We start from the raw sequence: 23,032 nt of genomic DNA, 5'->3' as shown, positions 1-23,032 counted from the left end.
GATTATTATTGTTATTATTATTGAGACAGGGCCTCACTATGTAGTTCTAGCTGACCTAGAACTCACCATGCAGACCAGGCTGGCCTCAAATTCACAGAGATCCACCTGCTTCTGCCTTGATGAGTGTTTAGCCTGTAGCTGCCATACTTGAGTGCCACTATTTAATAAAATCATTTCATTTTGACTTGTGACACAGTCTAAACTGAAAAAGAATGACATCATCCAAACAACTCCCTTCTACCATGGTAGCTCTGAAGAAACCACAGCTTTTGATTTTTATGTCCTTTTCTCTTATGTCTTATACATAAGAGATACATAGGCTTAGAGAAAATGTTCACGCTATAAGAAGCTTAATGTTTTCTTCCTTCTGAAGAAGATGTAAAAAGCATGGGGTGGGGGGATGGTGGCTTTTAAGCACCATCATTGCACTGTAGGTTTGAAATGCATTCCAGTGTCATTGTCTAGAAATGCCTGGGAACTGTGTCCTAACTGTCCTCTTTAAGCATGGCAGTTTCTCATTAATTCACACTGATATTCAGGAGGCCTATACCACATGGCTTCTGCATGCTAGGCCTCGAGAACATGAAAAGACAACAGTGTCTCTCCCACCCAGGGGCTCCTAGTCTGCTGCAGACAATAGGCAGAGTAAGAAATCCTGACAGCCCCCTGAGAACGTGTTCCGCAGCATCTGTTCATCCTTCGCCCTGATTTGAAAACTTATCGTAGGGGAGGCTGGGCTTGTCCATCTGGGCTTGTGCTTACATTTAATGTAGGATAAAGCTGATATTTGAGTCTAAAAAAAGAAAGAATTATAATAAAACAGTAAGTGCTAAGACAGAAAGACAGAAAAGAAAGCTGGGATAAGAAAGGAAGAAAAGAACATACTTCTTTTTTTAACCAAAATGAGTAAATGGCAGCCTGCCATATGGGTAATGTTTAAATAAAATCTGAGCCTAAGAATCAGAATTCTTTGTATGTAAACTACCTAACTATATATTTTTTATTTAGCAATATTAAAAGACTATCATATAAACTTTCAAACATACATACAATTTTTGTTACCTTCTCGTCCCTCTGAGAACCTGTTGTGTTCTCTGCTCAGTATTCATGCAGCCTCCAACTGTGAGGTTCCTTCATGATTGGTGTCCTTCTTGTGTATTATTGATAAGGACACTCAGGTCTGGAAACACTAGTCAGGTTGAAGTCTGAAAACTGATAGGTTACACACAGAATTCAGGCTACATTCTCTTGGGAATTCCGAAGTCTATGCTCTTTCTTAGGTGTTCTAGCACCTGCCTCTGCAAACGATGGTCATGATCATGTCTAAACGTTGCCTTGAATTTTTAGGAGAGAAAAGAGTGTTCCACAGAGAAATTCCAAAACCAGCATAAGTCCTAGATTCATGAGAGTTAGTGCTGTGTGAATAGGGACATTTTACCCATATTACTGAGAGAACAAATTTTGATGATGATTTCAGGTTCTGTGTGGCATCCATGTGTCTTCAGTCTTACCTAGATGTAGTCAAGGACCATGGGGCTCCAGAGGCTGAGAGGCATTGCACCTTTGGGGTATAAAACACCTGTACCACACACAGTACCTCAGGTTCCTGTGTGTTCTTCAGATCTGCATTTCTAATAGGTACCTTGGATTTCTGATGAGCATCTGTCAGTAGGAAAAAAGCATGGGAAGGCTATTTTCCTTTCTCGTCTAGATGCTCTCACTTTCCACTGCAGTCTCTCATGGCACCTCACCTTTTGAGTACTGTTGCTTCATGTTCCAAGCATTCTTATTTTTCTGTGATCTCAAAAAGAACATAAAACAAGGGTATAGTGGTGTTCCGTGTAATTGGCCCTACTTGGCATGTCATCTCACAGGTGGCAGTACTATGGAGGGTAGAGCCCAGCAACTTTGGGGTGGAGGATGAGAAGTTCCCAGGAACGTGGGATGTCTACAGCCATCAGGTTCTTCACATAAAGCAGCATTTTATATGACCGTATTTACTTAACAGACATAAATATGAGGAACTTTGGTCTACAAGTCTGAGTGCAAAGATAAAAATGTAGAACATAAAATGTGATGAATATTACAAGCTGATAGACACACGAGTGACATTAAACAGGAAGAATTTATATTGTGTGCTTTCAGAGGCAAAGTTGCCTCTGCACTAATAATGCAGCTTAAGCTTTGGGGCCCTGCTTACTTGGGCATCTAGCACTGTTGGGGTTGTAGACTGTTCTAGAAACAAGCCACATTTCAGTCAGGAAGCGCTTCTTCATAAGCGCTTCGGATAGCAATCTCAGAGGCCTCAGAAGATATGTTGAGGTCTTCAAAGCTTTAGTGTTTCCTGCTGTTTGTTTCATATTCTGTACACTTACCTTTATACTTGTTTTTACTAAAGAGAGCCCTCTTCTCTAATCATACCAGCTTTGTACCCTATGAAATATAGATCCATCTTTATACTATATCGGAAATCTCCATATTACCAGTCTATAATTTGCAGTCCATCCAAAGCCAAGCATCAGCTGCTACATTGGAAATGAGAGGCTACACTTGCAGAGGGTGTCCTTGGTGCCAGGCCCCACTGTGTGCACACATGATCTCCTTTCATTCAGATGATGCCCCAGTAGAGTAAGCTTGCTTATTATCTCAATTTTACAGGAAAGGGATTTAAGGATTCAGTTTAGACTCTGGACTTGTTTAAAACTACACAGCTGGGAGAGAGAACTAGAAGATCTCTCCCCAGCTCCAGTACCTATATCGCCTAGCGAACCCATCGTCTAATTCTTCTCTTATGGCTTTGTCCGTCATTTGAAAGCTCTTCTGTGTGAACTGGCTAAGTGTGGAATCAGCTGCCATTCAAGATGCATTGGGGAGACACTATTCTTTGTTTACTGAGACTATTTCCTACAGATCTCAGCTTCAAAGGATAATATACATAAGAAAGTATGCATTCCCATTTCAGGAAATATATTGGGGACAGAACAGATTTTTGCTAACAATCACTGTGACCACCCAGTATTCCTTTCATTATTGGTCAAAAGTAAAGGATGTAAGGGCCCAGATTGGCCTTGTATAAAGCACGTTTTTAGCTTGTGCTCTAGGAAGGAAGTGTGTAAAGCCTAAAGATCCACCTAGAAAATGGAGTTAGGAGATTTCAAATGCTGAAACCTAAAATGTCAGTATCTGTAACTGTTTAAAATGGTACCTTTGCCTGTGTTTCTCCTTCTTGTCATTTTGTACAAAAGAAAGCTCTAGCTTAACAAGGTTACATAGAAGGAAGTATATTGATTACCCAGGAGAGAAAAGTGGTTCAGTTAAACTAGACTTGGATTCTGTTCTTCCATTATTAATATTTTTATCACTTGTGATAGATTTAGTTTTCCTGGGCCTGTCCATTTTGAAAGGAAGACATTTTATCTCATGGAGAAAAAGAAAAGTGAAACAGATAATGCCATGACAGGTACGGCACTCTCCCCGGGTGCTCCCAGTCGGTGCCAGCTGTAGATATTTCAGAATTCCTGGGCCATTTCAGGGGTCTGTTTCCTCTACTTCCCTAGGCCTGGAGTGCTTCTCAGTATAGTAGTCACTCCATACTTAAACCTGTCTGTGTCAGAAGGACATGTGCATACTACTCATTTTGTAAGACTCCAAATGTTATAATTATTTTATTATATCAGATTGTGTATAGAGGGGAGAAAGCAAGACCTTTCATAATTGACATGATCATTCTAAACCACTCTGAAATTAAGCTCACCTTCTTAAAAGCCTTTTTCCTTTGATAGACCATCTTCAATTTGTAGATGTTTTATATCAGATCAGGAATGGCTAGTAGGAAAATAGTGGAACATTTTATTTGGAATATTGTTAGATTAAAAGAAATAAATTATTATTGTTTCTTAGATTACGTGAAAGTAATCTCATGTCTGATTGAATTTGTGAGTCCATTTTTTACTTCTGTTGTGTTCTCTTAAGTAACAATCTTCAACCTTAAAACGTTCTTTCTTAAGATTTACTTCTAAGTTAATTGTTTGGAGCAGAAGCTGCTTTCCATCAAAACAATGAAGGTTTTGTGATTAGATTCCTGGACCTGTTCCATAAAGTCCATTATTACAAATAATGCTTCTAACCCAAGCATTCTTTATTATATGGAGAGTAAGTAAGTACGTACAGAGATGTTATAGAAATAAGAAAGACCCAAATTATTTCAGAGACATTGCTAAGTTTATTACAACCTTTTCTTTATATCATTTCAAACCTAGGTATGATCCTCCATTTTTATTGATGTTAAAAATAACTCTCATACCCTTCTGTTTGATATTTATTACAGAGTGGTGGGCATGACAGTCTAGTCAATATATCTGTAGTTCCTGGGAAGATGTATTCTGGCTTTCCAGAAAGTCCTAAAAAATGGTTTCCTCTTCCTTCCCTTCTGCCCTAGTCCCCTTTCCATCCAGGCCTCCATTTGCCATCAGCACCAGCTGAGACTCTTAGGATAGGAGCAGCATTGAGAAGGGCAAATGTGGTGGTAGTAACATCCAGACATGAGGGTGTGAGCAGTGAAACCAGCGGCTGCCGTGGGCACAGGTAGACAACAAACCTGCACAGACTCTAGGCCAAGGCCGCATCTTCATTGTGGCATAGCTGCCTCCCCTTCTACTGTCTTCTAATGTCCTTTCATTTCTGCTAGAGTTTTTGTCTCCTCAGGCTTTGATGTGCCCTTTTCCCGAAGCAAATGGTCGACTTTTTTTGAGATAGTCCAAGGATTGTTGAAGCTAGTAAAAAGGAAAGGAGAATTTAACAAGTAAAAATCACAAAGAAGTCACGGACTTCCAGGAAGTCTTAAAAACTTGTAATAAAGTATGTCCCAGATGTTCTTTGAAATGTCAGTGCAGTTCAGTTTTGATCTTTGTCTACTTGCCACATTGTCTTTCCTCTCTGGAAACTCCCATTTTATCTCTTAATCTCACCAGAGATGTTTGTAGGTCCCTTCCACTTTCTGTAGAGACGTCTCTGACTTGTGTCTGTCTGCTTGGCTTCCCCCCCCCCCACCTCTTCACTCCTAGTTCCTTAGATTATTTATTTTTCAAGAGGCTGGGGTTGAGACAGGGTTTTGCTTTATAACTCTGGCTGGCCTGGAACTCATTATATAACCCAGGCTGGCCTTGAACCCACCGACCTCCTGCTTCTGCTTCTCCTGTGCTGGGATTATAGGCATGGAGCACCAAGCCTGGCTTTCTTTCCTGTTTCTAAAGAAAAAGTATCCCAGTGAGTCTTGGATTACATGGAGACTTGAGTCAGGCTCATTTGTTTTCAGAGGACATTTAGGCTGATCTCCTAGGAGTTCTTTTACCAAAAAAATATTCTCAGCAGGGTGCTAAGAGGTGTGGATGAGCCTTTGTGCAATTTGAGAGGTTCTTTTGAGAGTGCTAAGGGATCTGCTTGGTTTCTCTGCGGGTGGTTCATCTTTTGGTGAATATACCTTAGTGTTTTCAAGCTATTTCTTTTAGCCCATTATCAAATTGATTATCCCTCAGATAATCCTTTTAGATGGCCATCCTCATTTTCTTCTTTCATCATAAGTTGGTCACCTGAATGTCATCTTTTCCCAGTTGTCCTTGACTTTCCTTCCTGAAAGAAGTAGGTGGTTGTGGTGATGCCTCTGTTTGTCTCTTCCAATTCTTCTGACGAGCCCCTTGGATATTTTCCATGTAATTTATAAAATCTTCTCTTTTGAAGATGAAGATTTTAAATTGTGTTCCCAACTTCCATATTAGAATAAGTTAGATAAAAGAGCCTGGGCACCCATGGGTTTCCATTCTATTCCTGGTTTAGTAACTCAGACTTTTCTGAGGAAGATCCTTTAACTCATTGCGTATGAACATCTTTAGAGCTAACAAGTCTATCACTTAACCAAGTTTAACTTTGAAAATTTAATAAATTATTTTTATCCCTATAGAGTATGTTTGTAGTCTGAATTACTGGTCTTTAATGGTCCGGGTGGTTGAATTTATCCTGAGAGGATAATATATAAAGTTCACTAGCCTTCAGGTTTTTATATTCCAAAATTCTTCAGAGCAGATACACTTCAGAGAACTAATTGGGCCCTTTTAGCATCCTGAGATGAGTGCATTATTGCTGGTGAGCTGGTGGAAGTTATGTTTGAATTAAGTAATCACCTTGTCATGTTCCTTTGTAGAAATCTTAGGTAAGTAGAGCCTCTCCTTATTCAGTATCCAGATCAGTGCTGTTTCCTAAACTCAGCTCTCCAGACAAGCTGAGTTGCCCAGCTAAATAAATAAAATGTTCATAAATTTGTACTAACATCAGCACAAATGACAAATTTTCAATTCTTATATAAGTCCCCGACACTTTAAAAAGCAGTCCAGGCCAGACATGGTGGTGCATGCCTTTAATCCAGCAGAGGTGGGCGGATCTTTGTGAGTTTGAGGCCAGTCTGGTCTACATAGCAAGTTCCAGGCCAGCTGGGGCTACAGGGAGACCCTGTCTCAAAAACACAAAAACAAACCAACAGTCCAGTCACTGTGTCTCAGCAGTTGGCTTCCCCAAGGCAGTATGCCTTCAGACCCTCAAAGGACAAAACTTGTCTTTTCTTTTGTCTGCTCTCCTACCACTTGATAGTGTTAGTCCTTAAAAAACACAGCATAGTATTTTTGTGGGATGAAAATTAGAAAAGGAAATTCCTCATCCCATCTATGTGCTTAGAGTCAACCCTATAGCCAGCCCATGCATGTAAGGACTCTCACCACAGTTTTCTCCCAACAGCATCCCCTGTCTGTGTTGAGTGTCTACATGGTCAGCAATTGTGGGATTGTGGGGGTCAAAGATAGAAAACCAGTGTCTGGTTCTGAGACTTGCTGGCCCTGAGGGGATTCTGAGGTGCAACCAGATGGCTTCCATATGATGTTGCACAATTGATATTATAGCCCCGTCAAAGAAGTGCAGGGGTTAACTGGCGTGGATTTTTGAGATTTTTCTGGAGGAAATGACATATGCTGAACCAAGAATGCTGTGTCACCATCCAGTAAACATAGTGGTACCTGAGATCTGTGTGTGGCAGCCTTAGCCCAGCCTGCTCAATGGGACATTCCTAGTAGAAGGAGACTTTAGTGTGTCGTGCCCTTTGGCTGAGCTTGTCCAGAGAGCAAAGGGAAAGGGTTCGCCTCCTCTGAGACAAATGTTATTAGTTCCCCCAAAGCAACATTATATAATATTTTTAAAAGAAGTTACAGGCCAGCCAGATGGCTCAGCAGGTAAAGGCTCCTGATGGTAGTAAGCCTGCTGATCTGAGTTCTATCCCAAGAACCCACATGATGGAAGGAGAGAACTGACTCCTACAAGGTATCCTATGACCTCCACATATGTGTCTTGGCATGTATGTCCACCCACACACATACACACAAAATGGTAAAAAAGAAAAAAAAGAAAATTTCCTTCAGTAGTCATATATTATCCCAGTGCTATCTAAAACTAGTATTTTCAGAGTTATCACTGATAAGACAGTTGCTACTGTTTTACTAACTGACTTTAAATTTAAATTTATTGATATTGATAAAACTATAGAAATGTTACTAAATTTAATTCATTAATAGCGTCTCAAAATAATTCTTGTAAAATGTGCTCTTTCTAACAAGCTTCTGACTCAATTTCCACTGTATTACAAAGGCATTGATACTCCTTATCTTTAGGAGAAACTCACCCATTTCTTGCCACTTTGGCTTAGAATTTAAAATATGCCCATTCCATTTTTAAATCTGGATAGTTTCAGTTTTTTGTCATCCAATTACCTTTAAGTTTTGAAAATACTTTTTATCTGTAATTTGTGAACAGCTCTTTGAGAGTCTTGTCATTGTAAGACTTTGTAATTATAAATGCAGAATACTATTACTTGGCACCTGTCTTCTATAAGGCGTCAAGTGTTCCACATATATTATTTTATGAGGCCTAGTAACATCTCTGTGAAGCAGGGGAAATTTTGCAAGTGATTGGGGATTGCTTTGCTGAGTCAGCACAGCCCTACAGCATTATGATAAGCTTGGAAAAGATTGAGGTCATGTACTAACTTGCTCTCAGAAAACCTTATATGCAACCAAATATTTTCCTTAGCAATCCAAAGCTGAAAACTGCTACCATTGTACTCACTGGGAAGCACACTGCTCATTGATGCAATTAAAAAGCAACAACAAACAGCACATTTTGAAAAAGCATATCTGAGACAGTACATGACTTTGAGGCAGGTGAATTTAAGTGACATGAGGCCAGCATCTCCTGTAGTCCATCCAGGCTGGAAGTCTGAAGAGAAAAGCTGCCTTCCCCCCTTGGAGGGCCTCTGACAACTGGGCCTGCCCTGCCTGTCATCTTCAGCCATGTTCTTGAGGTGGAACATCTGTAAGCCATCACCTGGCAGGCAGAATTTCCAAAACGGGTTTCTTCCTTTCAGATTGTCCACCTGTGCTGAGACTAAACTGGCTCAAAGTGCCATTGGTTAGGCCCAGTAAGTCTTGGTGTTAGCCCTGTACTCAGCCATCCAGCTTTTAGAAGCTTACATAAGATTATCAAAATTGAAAGGAAGAAGAAAACGTTTTATGAAGACATTCTTTTTGTTTCATTATTTAAGTGATTTTAGAATGTTGGGGAAATATCTCTCACAGCTAACGTGAAACAAAACTAGCTTTTAATTCATTTAAACCAGTTAATATACCAGAGGACAGCTTCATTTATGGTGGCATGTTTTTGTCTTTATTGGTTACTGAACTGGGGTATGTTCCATGGGCTCTGTAGATGATGGCAATTCATCTTCTGAGAGATACTTTATTATTATTATTATTTTATTCAGATAACCAAGATACTCATGACCTGTACATCTGTCACAATTTAAACTTTCCTATAAACTTTATTAGAGACCAAATTGTCATGCTTTAACTAAGAGTTGTTCTGATTTCCTGCAAGTGAATTGGACTGCTTAAGCAGACCTTGTATTTGAGAGTACAGAACCAGTATAAAACTCCAGGGAATATCAGTGTTCAGCTTGCCAAATTTGCTGGAGAATGACATGCATAAGAAAAGGAAAAGTTTGGTTATAAACGTAGTCATGATCCCAAATCTAGGAAACTTTGTAAGGTAGCCTTTATTAACTTCATCCTGACCTCAGCATGCAAATTGGGCGGGCCCCTCAGGCCTACACTTTTGCCAGGTTCTGAGACATGCAGGTGCCTGCCAAGTCTTCTGGGTCTCCTGCCACCTGGTTGAAACATGTCAGTTTCTGAATCAGACTGGTGCCTTGCTTTCTTTTTAATTGCCTGCTGCTTTAAATAGTTGTGGACATTTGCCTGATGATTTGTTCGGTGACACTCCTGTTTAAATTAGAGAGAATTCATGTCATGAGGAACCTAAAAGGGTCACTTTAAATGTTGATTTGAACCCACCCTTGTCTTTTTTTTTTTTTGAGACAGGGTCTTTTTGTAGCCCCAGCTGGCCCCGAACTCACTATATAGACCAGGCTGGCCTTGACCTCATAGAGATCCACCTGCCTCTGGCTCCCAAGTGCACCCTTGTCTTAATGCACTGAAAAATGAGTGAAGATTTGATAGAAACTCTTTCTAGAGTGTCCAGTGAACTTAGGGTACTGTGATGACAGAAAGGAAACACCACAAAATCAGCAGGTACAAACCATGTTTTACTTCATTGTGAAGAAAACATACCAAGGCAGGACTAGTGAGGTGGCTCAGCAGGTAAAAGAGCTTGCCACCCAGCCTCATAACCCGAGTTTAATCCCCAGAACCCACGTGGTAGAAGAAAACTGACCCCCACAAAGAATCCTCTGACTTCCACTCCTTGAACACACAGATAACACAATAAGTAAACAATGAAATTTTAATTTAAGAAAAAAAATAGACTGCCTTCTCATTATTAAGCTCCCAGGATTACATACTTTTCATCCACTTCCTTTCAGAAAAATAAACTTGTTTTTTTTTTCCTCTAAGCTATGTTCCTCTAGAATAAGGATATAATTTTTGGCACATCATTTGTGTGTGTATATGTGTCGTGTATGTCTGTTAAATATTAAGTAGCTTCCTTCTCATAAATGGTTCCTAACAGATTTTTCTTAAAAGCTTTTATGAACCAGGCAGAATATAACATACAGGGAACTAATGCAACCCTACATATAGCAGCTGCTGAGTCTTTAGGCCTGATGAGTGTCATGATAGTGACTGTCTTGGGTAGGCCCTGAGTGTTTGGAGTGCTCTAGTTTTTGTCTTAGTTATCAACTCACCAGGTCGATCCAGATAGAACCAAATTTCTAGCTACTGAAATGTTTGACTATGGGAGACAAGAGGTTGTTCTAGCTTATCTCTCCATTGCCTTGACAAAACACTCTGACCACTACCAACTAGGGGAGGAAAGGGTTTGTCTTATACCTCCTGGGTCACAGTTCATCAGGGAGCCCAAGGTAGGAACACAGGGCAGGAACCTGGAGGCAGGAGCTAAAGCACAGGCCATGGAAGAATGCTGCTTACTGGCTTGCTCTCCTGGCCCATGCTCAGCCTGCTTTCTTATGGAACACAGGCCCACCTGCCCAGGGGTGGCACCAATTGAGGCTCCCTCTACCCAAGTGTGTCAAGTTGACAACTAAAGCTATCTAGTACACAGGTGGTTTCAGATTGTTAGAATGTCTAAAAAATTGTGAATGGTGACTCACACCTGTAATCCCAGTATTCAGGAGGCCGAGGCAGGATTGCCATAGGTTTGAGACCAGTCAGGGCTACATAATGAGTTCAGGGTTGACCCAGGCTACAGTGTGAGACCCTGTGGCTCATGCCTTTAATCCCAGCACTTGGGAGGCAGAGGCAGGAGGATCTCTGTGAGTTAAAGGCCAGCCTGGTCTCCATGGGGAATCCAGGACAGCTGGGGCTAACAGGGAGACCCTGTCTCAAAAAGACCAAAAAATAAATAAATAAATGAATTAATTAATTAATTAATTAATTAAGATTTTCTAGAAACACACCCTTCCCCCTCTGTGTGACTTATGACTCTAGGAGTAGACTCTTTGGACCCCAGTCCTCCCAGTCCCTCTCTGGAGAGTTAGTAACTTGGCCATAGACACTGTACTTGTCTCACGGGTACTGCCTTTGTGCTAGTGAACAGGATTGCTTTGGTCCTTCCTCGGAGGCTAGCCCATGTCCTCCTGCTGTTGCAGTGCATTGCTTTCTCTCCTCAGATGATATGTTTTAGCATAATTTGTTTTAGGTCTCTAAATTGGATGATTCTATGCTTTATTATCAGATTTTTGCATTGGAGACTTTAAGTTAGGAGCACCTGCTTTTTAAAAAGCTTACTAGCAAGGTCCTGTGATTGCTCAAGCAAAGGCTAGAATGAGAGAACTGGGAGTAGACAGTAGCAGGCAAAAAGAAACAGGAGCTTCATCCCCCTGTAGTACTGTTAGGACCCCAGTGAGAGAAGCAGAAGGTACACACAGCTAGCCATGACAGTTTCTTTAGAATTCTATCCCACGGGGTGCTATAGAGAAACTAGAATAGAGATGCCCAGACAGGAGGAGAACGCACCAGGAGAAAAGCAGACAGGTCTGAGGAGAGGGTGCACCATAACCTTGAATCAGTGAGTGGGGTGCAAATCAGTGGGAAAGAGACAGGAGCACTTGGAGGGTTCCATGAGAGGATTCCCCAAGGGACAAGTGAGGGTCAAGAGCCTAGATGTTTTTCGGGCCTTCCAGTGCCCTGGGAGGCACCCCACTCAATGACCATGGTAGGGTAACATGAGGCCTTGGGAACTTCCAGGAAGTGAGATCTGGCACGGGGCTATATAACTGAAGCTGAGTGACCAGCCATCCTCTTTCCCTCCCTTCCCCCTCTGTCCATCCCTAGGATTTCACTGGCCATCTCTGTGGTGCCCAGCTTATTGTAGTCATCAGGTATACACAGGTGAGTTGGACAACCTCTCCAGGGATTTCATTCCTTCTTCAGCTGAACAGACCATCTGGCTGGACTGGTAGTGCATACCTTTAATCTCAGCACTTGGGAGGTAGTAGCCAGAGGATCTCTGTGAGTTTGAGGCCACCCTGGTCTCCATAGCAAGTTCTAGGCCAGCCAGAGCTACATGTTGGGACCCTGTCTTTAAAAACAAAACAAAACAAAACAAAAAAAACCTTCTAGATGATTCCCAGACATAGCCTTATTCTTGGCCAAGGCTTCTTCCAGCACACTGGGAAGGACAAAGAACTCTTTTATATTAGTTTCCCAGGCAAATGTGACAGTCTGCAAATTTATTTTCTTCCCTTGTTTCTCCTCCTCTTCCTTCTTTCATTCTGGTTCTAGGGATTGAACCCAGAGTTACATGTGTCCTGAGCACTCTACCAGTAAGCTCTACCCCATTGCCCAGATTTTTTCTTTTTTAAAATTTTATTTATTATATTTATTTTATGTGTAATAAGTATATCACCTGCATGTGTGTAGGTGCACATGTCATGCAATGCCTGCAAGAGGTCAGAAGAGGGCATTGGATTCCCCTGGAACTGGAGTTATTGTCCGTTGTTAGCTGCCCTGTGGGTGCTGAGAATCAAACCTAGGTCCTCTCTAAGAGCAATGTGCTCTTAACTGATGAGCCATCTCCAGCCCCTGAAATAAAACATTTTTAAGAAAGTAAATTTGTTAATTTGGTCTTTTGAGAGGGCACCCCCTAGTCTGAATTTCCTTGCTCGCTTTTCCTCTCTCTCTTAAATTATTTTCTTTTGTTTTCTCTTTCATCTATCTTCATTCTGTTCTTTCATCCTTCTAAACAAATTATGACTCTAACATTTGCTTACTTGGGTAGCTCCTGCAGCCTCAGCTAAGGGCACCCAACTAATCAGAGTGTATGTTAAATATGAAGCCTTCAGGCTGGGCGTAGTAGCATATGCCTTTAATCCCAGCTCTTGGGAGGGAGAGGCAGGTGGCTCTCTGTGAGTTCAAGGCCAGCCTGGTCTACATAGTGAGTTCCAGGCCAGCTGGGGCTATGGGGAGACCCTATCTCAAAAAGACCCCACACACAAAAAGTGCAGCTTTCACGTGTATTTGGCCTTTGCCTCTCGGTGTTTCATTTGTATAGAAGTTGAAGGTAGAGACACACGTGGTCATGCTGAATGAGTTGGTGACAGAAATGAAGGTGGAGACTCACATGATCACAGTGAATGAGTGGGTGATAGAGACGAAGATACAGGCTCACATGATCACAGGGAACAAGTGGCAGGTGAAGAAGACATGCAAATGATCACATTCAAGGAGTGGGTGAATCCATAGCAGACTTAGTGATACATGCTTGTTGCCTATCAGTTCAATTCACTTGTAGAACCTCTGAAACGATGCCTGTGCACTCTCAGTACCAATACGGTTTCCTGCCCACCTGATTTTTTTTTTTCTTCTTCTTTTCTGTGATGTGTCTTTAAGCTCCTATAGGACCTGGCCAGTGAAACACAAGAATGTGAATTTTTAAGTGATGCTTTCGACAAATTGTTGTACACTCACATGGCTTTCAATGTAAGACAACCCAGTGTCCTGGAGAGTATGTGGGGAACTATATGAAAGTATGTGTGAATATAGGAGAGTGGATGACAGAGTTCTTAGGTACACAGGCAGGTTCTAGCCAGCTTTACCTTGAGTTCTGTCTAGGACCAGCTCTCTTGATAAGGATAGTATACTATCTTAAAAGGAGGCCTGAATAGTCACATCTTGCGATTCAAAACAAAACCTCGTCTTTTCATTTTTCTGAAGGTGAACCTAAGGGGATATAAGCCGGGTGGAAATGGCCTTGAGGTCAGTTACGTATACTGGGGAGTTTTTTTGTGCTGAAGGGAAATCATGGTGTGTTAAGTAGAAGCTCCATGTTGGAAAGAGAGGGGAGGCAACTTGGGGCTTAGGTTCCTCCCATTACTAAAGAAAGTGCAGCTGTGAATCTTTAATATGCATGGCAGGAGACTTCAGCAGCTCCATGATACATAGTGCATAAATGTTGAAAAGATAAACACGTTTGGAGAGCACAGGAAGGGCCTTGTGTTTTTATGTTAGCAGAATGCTTCCTAATGAATAAGAATGCGCTGCTGGCTTCACAGAGCCATATGGCAGCTTTTCTAATTTTAGTTGGGTGCAGATGCATAATTCTCTCATTTTACCTTCTAGAACCTTTGAGATGCTATATAACTTTTCCTATAATATTTAATCTATAGAGTTTGGCCAGAAACTGCCTGTCATTGTTCCCTTGGCTTCTCTGCTGTGTGGGTCTGCATGGGTTGCACTGCTGCGTGGCTTCGCCAAAGTCACCTCAACCCTAAACCACCCAGGTCCTAAATTCAAGAAGAGGTAGAAATTGTAGACGTATTCCTAGTACAAATTTAAAATATATTATAGAGGTGATTAGTCTCTTGTTTGACATCAGTCCACTGAAAAATTGATAGGTTTCTGAGTGAGCGATTTTACTTATTTTGAAGCAGCTGGAATTAATTATAAAACCTGTACAACATATCCAGTTCATTCTAGTCAACGATTCTAATGATGTCAGTAACACAGATTCAGTAAAAGCAGCTATCTTCACGCTTGGCCAAACATAAAAGTAACCAAAACTTTTAATTGGCTTTCGTGTCGGGTATCTACACATGGGCAGTGCTGAAATTTTTCTGCCTGTGTGTAAATGCCCTGTGGATTATCTGTCTGTTGATAACGTTTTTATGGAGTGAGTGCTATTTGTTGAAATCTGAATTTTTTTTAAAGATAGGCTCCTGTCCATAAGATTTCTACAGACTCTTCAGATGATTTAAAAAGAGAGACAGCTTCAGCTATGATGACTGCACGGCTCCGTCCTGTCATGGCAGACATTAAGTGGCACACAGGTTTCTGAGTCGTCCCTGACACTGTCCTGCTGGAATCAGAACACTTTTGCAGATGGCCATTGGAGCTGTGGCTGCCATTTCTATGAAGGGAGGGGACCCCTGTTCTGGCAGTGTTTTGTGGAAAGACTCTGAGTTTATGTTCTCTATGTACTTGGCTAATAAACAAATACACAAGACATACACACAACTCTAATATGTGAGCAGCAATATGCTATGAACCAGTGAGACCTTAGAGGAGTATGGAAAAGTCTCTTTAAAAAAATCTTCATTAATTTCCAAATATCTAATGTGTTTTTTAGTTAATTAGTTTTCTGCCAGGTTTTATTTCTGTTATATTTCTATTCTCACCAGAAAACTAGAATTTTACTTTTAAATTTGTGCCTATACATGGCAGTGATAAAGAGCAATTTAATCCAGCCACTTCAAAGAAATGTTTTTCCTTATATTAAGTCAGTTTTGTTTCTAGAGATCAGATGCTCCACCTTTCCTTTTGTTCTGAGAGAAAGCATGAGTAATAATTACTTATGAAAAAATATGGAATATAATATTAATGATTTTCCCCCAGTTTGTGGTATGACTTATCTTAACACAGTCCCTGAAGAGATAGGGATTTGTTCTTTGCTTTGAAACTGGAAATCTAATTAATTGGTATTGGATTTCTGGAGTGTAGGCAGATAGACAGGGGAACAGGCAGCGTGTCTCTCAAGCACCCACCCAGGAGGAAAAGGATAGTGGAAAGCACTAGCAGAGGCAGCACGGACAGTTTCTCAGCCAGGGTTTGGCATTCGTAAAATGGAGCTTTTAAAAGATCATGGCTATTTTATGCTTTTCAAAAATCTTCTGGAGAGTGAACAAGAAAAGGAGAGAATTGTGATTTTTATTGCTATTCTCTTAGGTCATATTCTTTATCTAAAAAGCCTAAGTTTAATGGTTAAGGCACAGAGGGAAAAGCTGTTCTTTGACTCTGGAAATTAAATTGTAGCATCCCTTTCTCCGATGTAATAATGAAATTTCATAAGGTTGTGATCATGTGAGGCTCTGGAGCTCGCTTTCTACTGGTGCCTTTACTGGAGGATATTTTTATAACAGAATATATTTTTATGGTTAATGTTAGATGCAAAATATAGAAAACTAAATATAGTTTGTGACCACTGAGAAAACTGCCTAATTTAAAAATATTACTCATGTGTGTTAGTATAGTAATGCTGTGCTTACAGAAATACAGATATATCTAAGAATTTAAGCTTATTTTTATCTGGTACATAAAAGTAGCAAGCTCATCACAGAAATGCTCTGTCAGGGTCCAGCACATGTCCAGTTCATATAATAGTTCTTGAAGGAGTCCTCCTCCTCCTCCCGCTTCCTCCTCATCTTGTCCCACCTTCTTCTACCTCTCCTGCCCCTCTTTCCTCCTCTCACTCTTTCCTCCTCCTCCTGCTCCCCTCCCTCTTCTGTTTCCTCTTCCTCTTTCCCTCCTTTTTCTACCTCTTCTTCCCTGCCCCTCCTCCTGCTTCTTTTTAATTTCAAGGCTCAACTGAACATTGGACAGAAGTGGTAATTACTTCCTGAAAAGTACCCAAATAACATGAATTTGGGGCCAATTTAATTTAGATTCCAGTTACATTGGTAAAACCATATTCCTGGGTATTTTCTATCTCCTTATACTATTGAATTTTTTCATTTCAGTATAGAAAAGTTGTCCAGGCACAAATTCAGTACAGAACTGACGAACAGATAATACCTTGTCTAGAATATACATATGTACAGCACTGAAAAGTGCTGCACCGAAAAGCCTGAGTCCTTACCCTTTGGTTTTGTTTCTTTAGATCATGAGCAATGAAAATTTCTTATTCTTTTGGCATCTGTGTAAATAAACATTCTCTTCCAACTTATCTATAGACCTTTTGAGTTTTCTCTTATGTCACTTGTTCCATTAATACAGTTTCAAATTTATTTTGTGAAATTACCTGTTTCATGTTCAGTCATCACCTGCTGGAGCTTGAGTTTAAGTGATCTTTCTGAAGGTATTCTTAAGTATTGCTTTGTAAGGCCAGGGTGAGGTTTCTGGTGGCCAGATGCTACCTGTCCCCTTTTCTCCATCCCTTCATATATCCCCCAGAATTCAGCCTGGTCACAGTATACATGAAACATGTTCAGCTCTGCCCAGCCATTTCTTTCTTCTTTGAACTTAAAGTTGGTTCCTGGGGCTTGAGAGATGGCTCAGCGGTTAAGAACACTTGTTCTTGCAGAAGACCCAGATTCAAATCCCAGCACCCACATGGCAGCTAACAACTGTCCGTAATTCCAGTTCCAGGAGATCCAACAGCCTCTTCTGTCCTCCACGGGCATTGCACGACATGGGTGTACTTACCTACATACAGGCATAACACTCGTACACATAAAATAAAAATAATAAATAAAAATTAAAAAAAATAAAGTTGGTTCCTTGCAGCCAGCCCTCTATTGGTCTGGTGCTGTTGAGTAGCACCTGTTTTGCCCTCTTGGCCAGTGAGAACTATTCTTGACACTTCCAACACTCACCTTCTCAGAGGCCACTGAACCATCCCACAAACACCATTCCACTCCCTCACGTGGGCTCAGACTGGACACTAGTGCTGCCTTTTCCTTTAGAAGATTTACCAGTTGAATATTAAAAGGGAAAAAACTATTTTGTAATTTTTTCAGAGTAATAATTATCTTTATCCAGGCTTTCCAGTAGTACACACATACTTTATCATATCTCAGTCGTCTCCTGTTTTAAATTTTAGGCCCTTGTATCTGATTGATAAATTATATCTGATTGATCCCTAATAAATAAAGTACTGTGCTGTTTTGGTCCTAAGTCTATGTATCATCTCACTGAAGTATAACTTGAGCATGTTGCTAGAACATGCAGGGCATCCACACATGAGATTGGTAAGTATTAGGGGAACCTGCCAGGTTGAGTTATTGTCAGGAAAGGTTTTTCTTGGTCTTGCGTTTTTTGTTTTGTTTTGGGGGTTTGTTTGGGGTTTTTTTGTGTGTGTGTGTGTGTGTGGTCTTTTTGAGACAGGATCTCCCTGTAGTCCCAGCTGTAGCCCCAGCTGGTCTGGAACTCATTATGTAGACCAGGCTTGCCTTGAACTCACAGAGATCCACCTGCCTCTGCCTCCCAAATGCAGGCAGAACCATGCCCTGCTAGTTTTTTTTAAAATTCTAAAAAGTATTAATAGATGAATCCAGTTCCTCAGAAAGATATCAGATCCTTGAGCTATATGTATCACATAAAGTCTAGTGTTTGCTTTAGAAGACTCACAAATGGACTATTAACACAAACATTGAGAAGATATATTTATTTGACCCTGTAAAGCAGCATTAATATAGATCCCACAGAAAACAATAATTCACTCCTACTGTGTTGTCAGAATCTCTTATGACAATAGCCTTAGATTTTCTCGCAGTCAGTGATACACATAGAGTTCCCTTTTAACGAGTGCCATTTTAGATCTAAGGGGCGGATCAAGAAAATGTAGAGTAGCACAAAGAAGCAGACAGTCTGCCTTTGATAAGCTCTGGGAAGAAAATACTGCATGGGAAACTCAGTGACAAGCAATAAATACAAACATTGGATGGTAGAAGTAGTTACATCTGTAAATAATTTTGTGGGGTTTTTTATTTTTTAATTAAATTTTTATTTATTTTGTGTATGCATGAGGGGGGTTCAGATGTGTGACAGTCAGAGAACAACTCGGGCAAGTGGGTTCTTCCTTTTCTACCACATGGGTCCCAGATGTCAAACTCTGGGTGGCAGTTACCTTCACCCACTGAATCATCTCATGGGCCCAACTTTGTAGTTTTTAAAATGTGTTTTACATATCACTCCATTTGTCTTTGACCCAAGCCATGATGTACAGGAAGCAGGCACAGGAACTGAGAGAGGCTTTTTCGTGGCTTGCTCTGAGCCATATTTCCACTAAATGTACTAGAACTTCAACTGCACAGGTTACCTTCTCTTTCCACTCATAAATACACAGCATGAAAGTTCTCCACTGGGAGTGGCAAAATTTGGAGGACCTGCGTAATTCTGTATTTATTTTCTAGGTTCTTCAAAATTATTTCCCCAAAAATTTACCAAGGTCATGAAAACGAAAGTTGATTATGACCGCTAAATTGAGTAACAGTTTGTTGAGTTGGACTTTTTTTTGCATTTAATTATAATGAAAACATTCAGTGTAAACAAGGATGTAATTTATTCAGTTACAAGTAATTGGCACATTATTTTGTGCTTTCCTAGCAGCTTGTGGCTGCGTATGTTACGCTTTGCACTTATTTTGGTATTCTTGAGGTAGCTAGTTTGCACATGTACTGATAACTATGCCTCTTCTCCTATGAGCATTTTCACAAAATAGTCTTGTCCTGATGGAGTGTCTTCAGCCCTGGGAGTTTCAGTCCAGGAGTGCTATCTGTCCTTACCTTTGCACGAGATCAGAGGCTGTTAACATGCTCTTGGTACATGGCAAAGGTGCCTCTTCCCTCTGCTTTTAGTTGTTAAGTCATGTGACCAAGTTAAGGACCAAACCTTCCTGGGCATTTGGGATGTGAGCATGCGCAGAAGAGAAACAGGAAGAGTCCAGGTTGAACTTGTAGAGTGTCAGGTGGGAGCCACCGCAGGTCAAGGCTCCTGTTATTTCTTTCTCAGATGTGTTTAAATATGGCTCTACTGAACTCCCAGCTACAGAGCCTCCTGCATCTTATTTTGGAGACTCTCTTGAATAGAAATTAATTGTGCCATAGTATACAGCAGTTTCATAGTCTGGGGCAGAGGGCGGGGACAGGACTGCCTGCTAGAGAATAGCATGAAACCTCTAAACTCAATTTCTCAGAAGCCTGAAAGGGGATAGAACCACAAGTTCTGGAGGCAAAAGGCAACTTCTGATTCCTGCTTCCAACTGTTTACCCCATTCAGGGCAGTGGGGGGTTTACTCTTACTCTGATCCCACTAGAGATTTTGTTTTTGTTTTTGTTTTTTTGATCTTTTTGAGACAGGGTGACCCTGTAGCCCCAGCTGGCCTGGGACTTGCTACATAAACCAGGCTAGCCTGAACTCCCAGAGTTCCACCTGCCTCTGCTGGGATTAAAGTTGTGTGCCACCATGCCCAGTTTACCAACTAAAAATTTTTTATAATCATTATATTGAAACATTTCTGTGTTACCCTGCCTTTGAAATAGCACCACCATTTAATTCTCACTCATTTTGTTGCAGAGAAAGCAGCAGCTGCCAACATAGATGAAGTGCAGAAGTCAGACGTCTCATCCACAGGGCAGGGTGTCATCGACAAAGATGCACTGGGGCCTATGATGCTCGAGGTAAGTAGCACACCTGGTTCTGCACTGTAAATGTTTTCGGTCTTCATGTGATTGTGTTTCATCTCAGGTAAATACAATTTGAGGAAAATTCATACTTTTGTGCTTACTAACATGTGTGTGTCCATGTGTGTTCTGGCTCTTGCTTCCAGCCTGTGTATGTTTGAAATGGACAAAACAGAATTAAATTAGATGAGAACACAGAGTGGCAGGTTTTTATTGCCAGTTGAGCACTCATTTTCAAAAGCTACGTTCACAAATCCAGTTAAGTTCTGTGGCCTATTTCAGTTTGAAATGCTCCCCTGATTTGTAAGTTTCATGTGTGCCTTGTACCTCTCTGGCCTTTATAAACATGTTAAAATTTGAGGCCCAGAGGCTTGTGCTTTACATGGCTGTTACTGCAAGCTAGCTTATTTATCTCACAAAAACAAAGATGGAGATAATAGGGAGAAGGAAGTCTGAAGGAAGCACGATGTAGTGCTGGTCTCACCAGCCTCTTCTTTATTAACTTTGGAAAGAAAGCCTCATGACCAGCTATGGTCTAGGGTTTGTGAAATCCAGCTTTCTTACTTTTATTAACCAGTACTAAACACAAAGTGTTTAGCTGTACCTCTTTCAAAATTAAAATTCAAGATGTAGGACCATGGCAAGATGAGAGCAGCATCAGTGAATAAAGAGAGAGAGAAACCCTAGGACACAGTTTCTGGCAGTTCTCAGGATAATTTGCTGTGCTGCTGCTGTGCTGAGCCTGAAGGACCACGTGGCCCAAAGCTGCAGCCCTGCCACGTAATCATCTTGCCTGTGCAGCGGCCACACAGGTAGAGGACTGAGGATTCTAAAACAAAGCCAGCCAGTGCTCTCTTGACCTTGTTGCCCCTTTCCTCAGTTGGTGTGTCAAATGATTTTTATTTTTAGAAAATCTAATTCTGTGCGAATCTACTGTATAAATTGGAGGCTGGAGATGGAAGAGAGACAGGAAAGATCGAAGATCACCTGACCCAGTCTTTGCATTTGGAAATAACAAAAGTTTTCCCCTTGAGTTGGGCCTGCTGACCAGAAGACTTTAAATGACCGAGATTGGGGGTTGGTGGGGGGGGTGCTTAACCTGATTTTCCATACTTATCAGGGCAGTAGATGGCCAGAGAGGCACAAAGAGGCACTTCCCTTCTGATTCTTAGAAGCAGGTAAGAGAAGGTTGCAACTTGGCAGCTATTTAGAAAGGGGGCAACTTCCTTTGGAAAAACTTTTGAATTGCTAGCAGGAAAATTAATCAGGAAATTTCCATATAGCTATGTTTATGCATTATGTCAGGATGGGAAATAACACTGGAAATTCCTAGGAAGAGGTTTGAGGCTTCTAAAAAGAAATAACCACACTGTGACTCAAGTCCCTTGAGAGCAAGCTCATTAATTATAGAAACTGGATTGCTAGATATCAGTGGCCCTGATCTCATAAAATCAAATCAAGATTTTTGCTGTTTTAAAATAATCTTCTGACAATTGGGTATACTGATCTGTGTAACATCTTAGTACTAAATGTATTCCTGAGGTAGTATCTGAATCTGGTGGTCTAGGGTTTAAATTTAAGCCTTTATCCCTGTGCACATATAATCATTTAAACAGGGAGACCATTTCTCATGGAGCTGTTCTAGACATAGATGCACACTCATGCTTGCATCATAGCATAGTGGTTGCTAGGCAACAGAACCAAATGTCAGCTTTTTTCATCAGAGCATATTATAGTGAGCTTTAAAAAAACACAAACAGTTTTATAAGATAAACCACCTTCATCTTTCAGTTTTATTAGGCCACAAATCAGCCTTCTTACCATGGTACGAAGCAGTAAGAAGCAACATGCTCTGTCGAAAGCGAATGCTAGGTAATATAACGATGAAAGCCTGAACGTGCCATGGAAGCAGGGAGTTGAAAGTGACACAAGGTGTATAACTAAGCATGTGATTGCTTTCCTGTGTCCCTGCAGTGCACACCTATATACACAGTGCTTGGATTGGTGCCAGCCACCATGCACAGCCACATACATATGTACATGCTGCTTTACCCTGCACATGGCTTATCCCGTTGAGAAAACCGGACGGAATAAGGAAAACCTAAAATCAAGTTGTGTTTTGGGGTTTTGTTTATTGTTTCACATAGCCCAGGCTGGTCTTGAACTCCGGCCTCTGAAGCACTGGATTATGGGTGTGTGCCACCACCCCCAATTTACTATTTTTTTTTTTTTTGGCAACTTCTCAATTATATGTTAGGATCAGTTTGGTTTGGGTTTTTTTTAATGTTTTGTTTGTTTGTTTGTTTGTTTTTGTTTTTTTTTTTTTGTCTTTTTTTGAGACAGGGTCTCCCTGTAAGCCCCAGCTGGCCTGGAACTTGCTATGTAGACCAGGCCAGCCATGAACTCACAGAGATCCACCTGCCTCTGCCTCCTGAATGCTAGGATTAAAGGCGTGTGCCACCATGCCCGGCTAGGATCAGTTTTTAGATTGAGTAAATACTTAGTTTCTGATGAAAATAGAATTAAAGATATTGCCCTCTAGAAGTAGCTGACAAAATAGAAACTTGTAAAATAATAAAGCAAAAACAATCTAGGGTGGAATAAAGCATTTCGGCCTATGTATATATCCTGTCACATGGGTCATGCATGCTACATGTTAAAATTACAATACATGTGTCCTAGGCATAGCTGGGCATGGTGGCGCACGCCTTTAATCCCAAGGCCAGCCTGGTCTACATAGTGAGTTCCAGGCCAGCTGGGACTACAGGGAGACCCTGTCTCAAAAAGACC

The 23,032-nt window shown here is 41.0% G+C and overlaps 1 protein-coding gene across 7 annotated transcripts in view; it reads left to right on the top strand.

The window, feature by feature from the left end:
- Window positions 1–23,032, top strand: part of Ncoa2 (nuclear receptor coactivator 2) — a 302,083-nt gene that overhangs the window by 218,053 nt on the left and 60,998 nt on the right. For all 7 annotated transcript variants that reach the window (XM_029553995.1, XM_029553991.1, XM_029553994.1 and 4 more), the window contains one exon: window positions 20,136–20,239. In XM_029553995.1, coding sequence (XP_029409855.1) covers window positions 20,136–20,239 — 104 coding nt within the window. The remainder of the gene's footprint in view (window positions 1–20,135; window positions 20,240–23,032) is intronic.

The sequence above is a fragment of the Nannospalax galili genome, unplaced genomic scaffold, assembly GCF_000622305.1.
Source record: "Nannospalax galili isolate Female #2095 unplaced genomic scaffold, S.galili_v1.0 scaffold102, whole genome shotgun sequence".
Taxonomy (NCBI): Eukaryota; Metazoa; Chordata; class Mammalia; order Rodentia; family Spalacidae; genus Nannospalax; species Nannospalax galili.
This window is presented reverse-complemented; position numbering and strand designations above follow the sequence as displayed.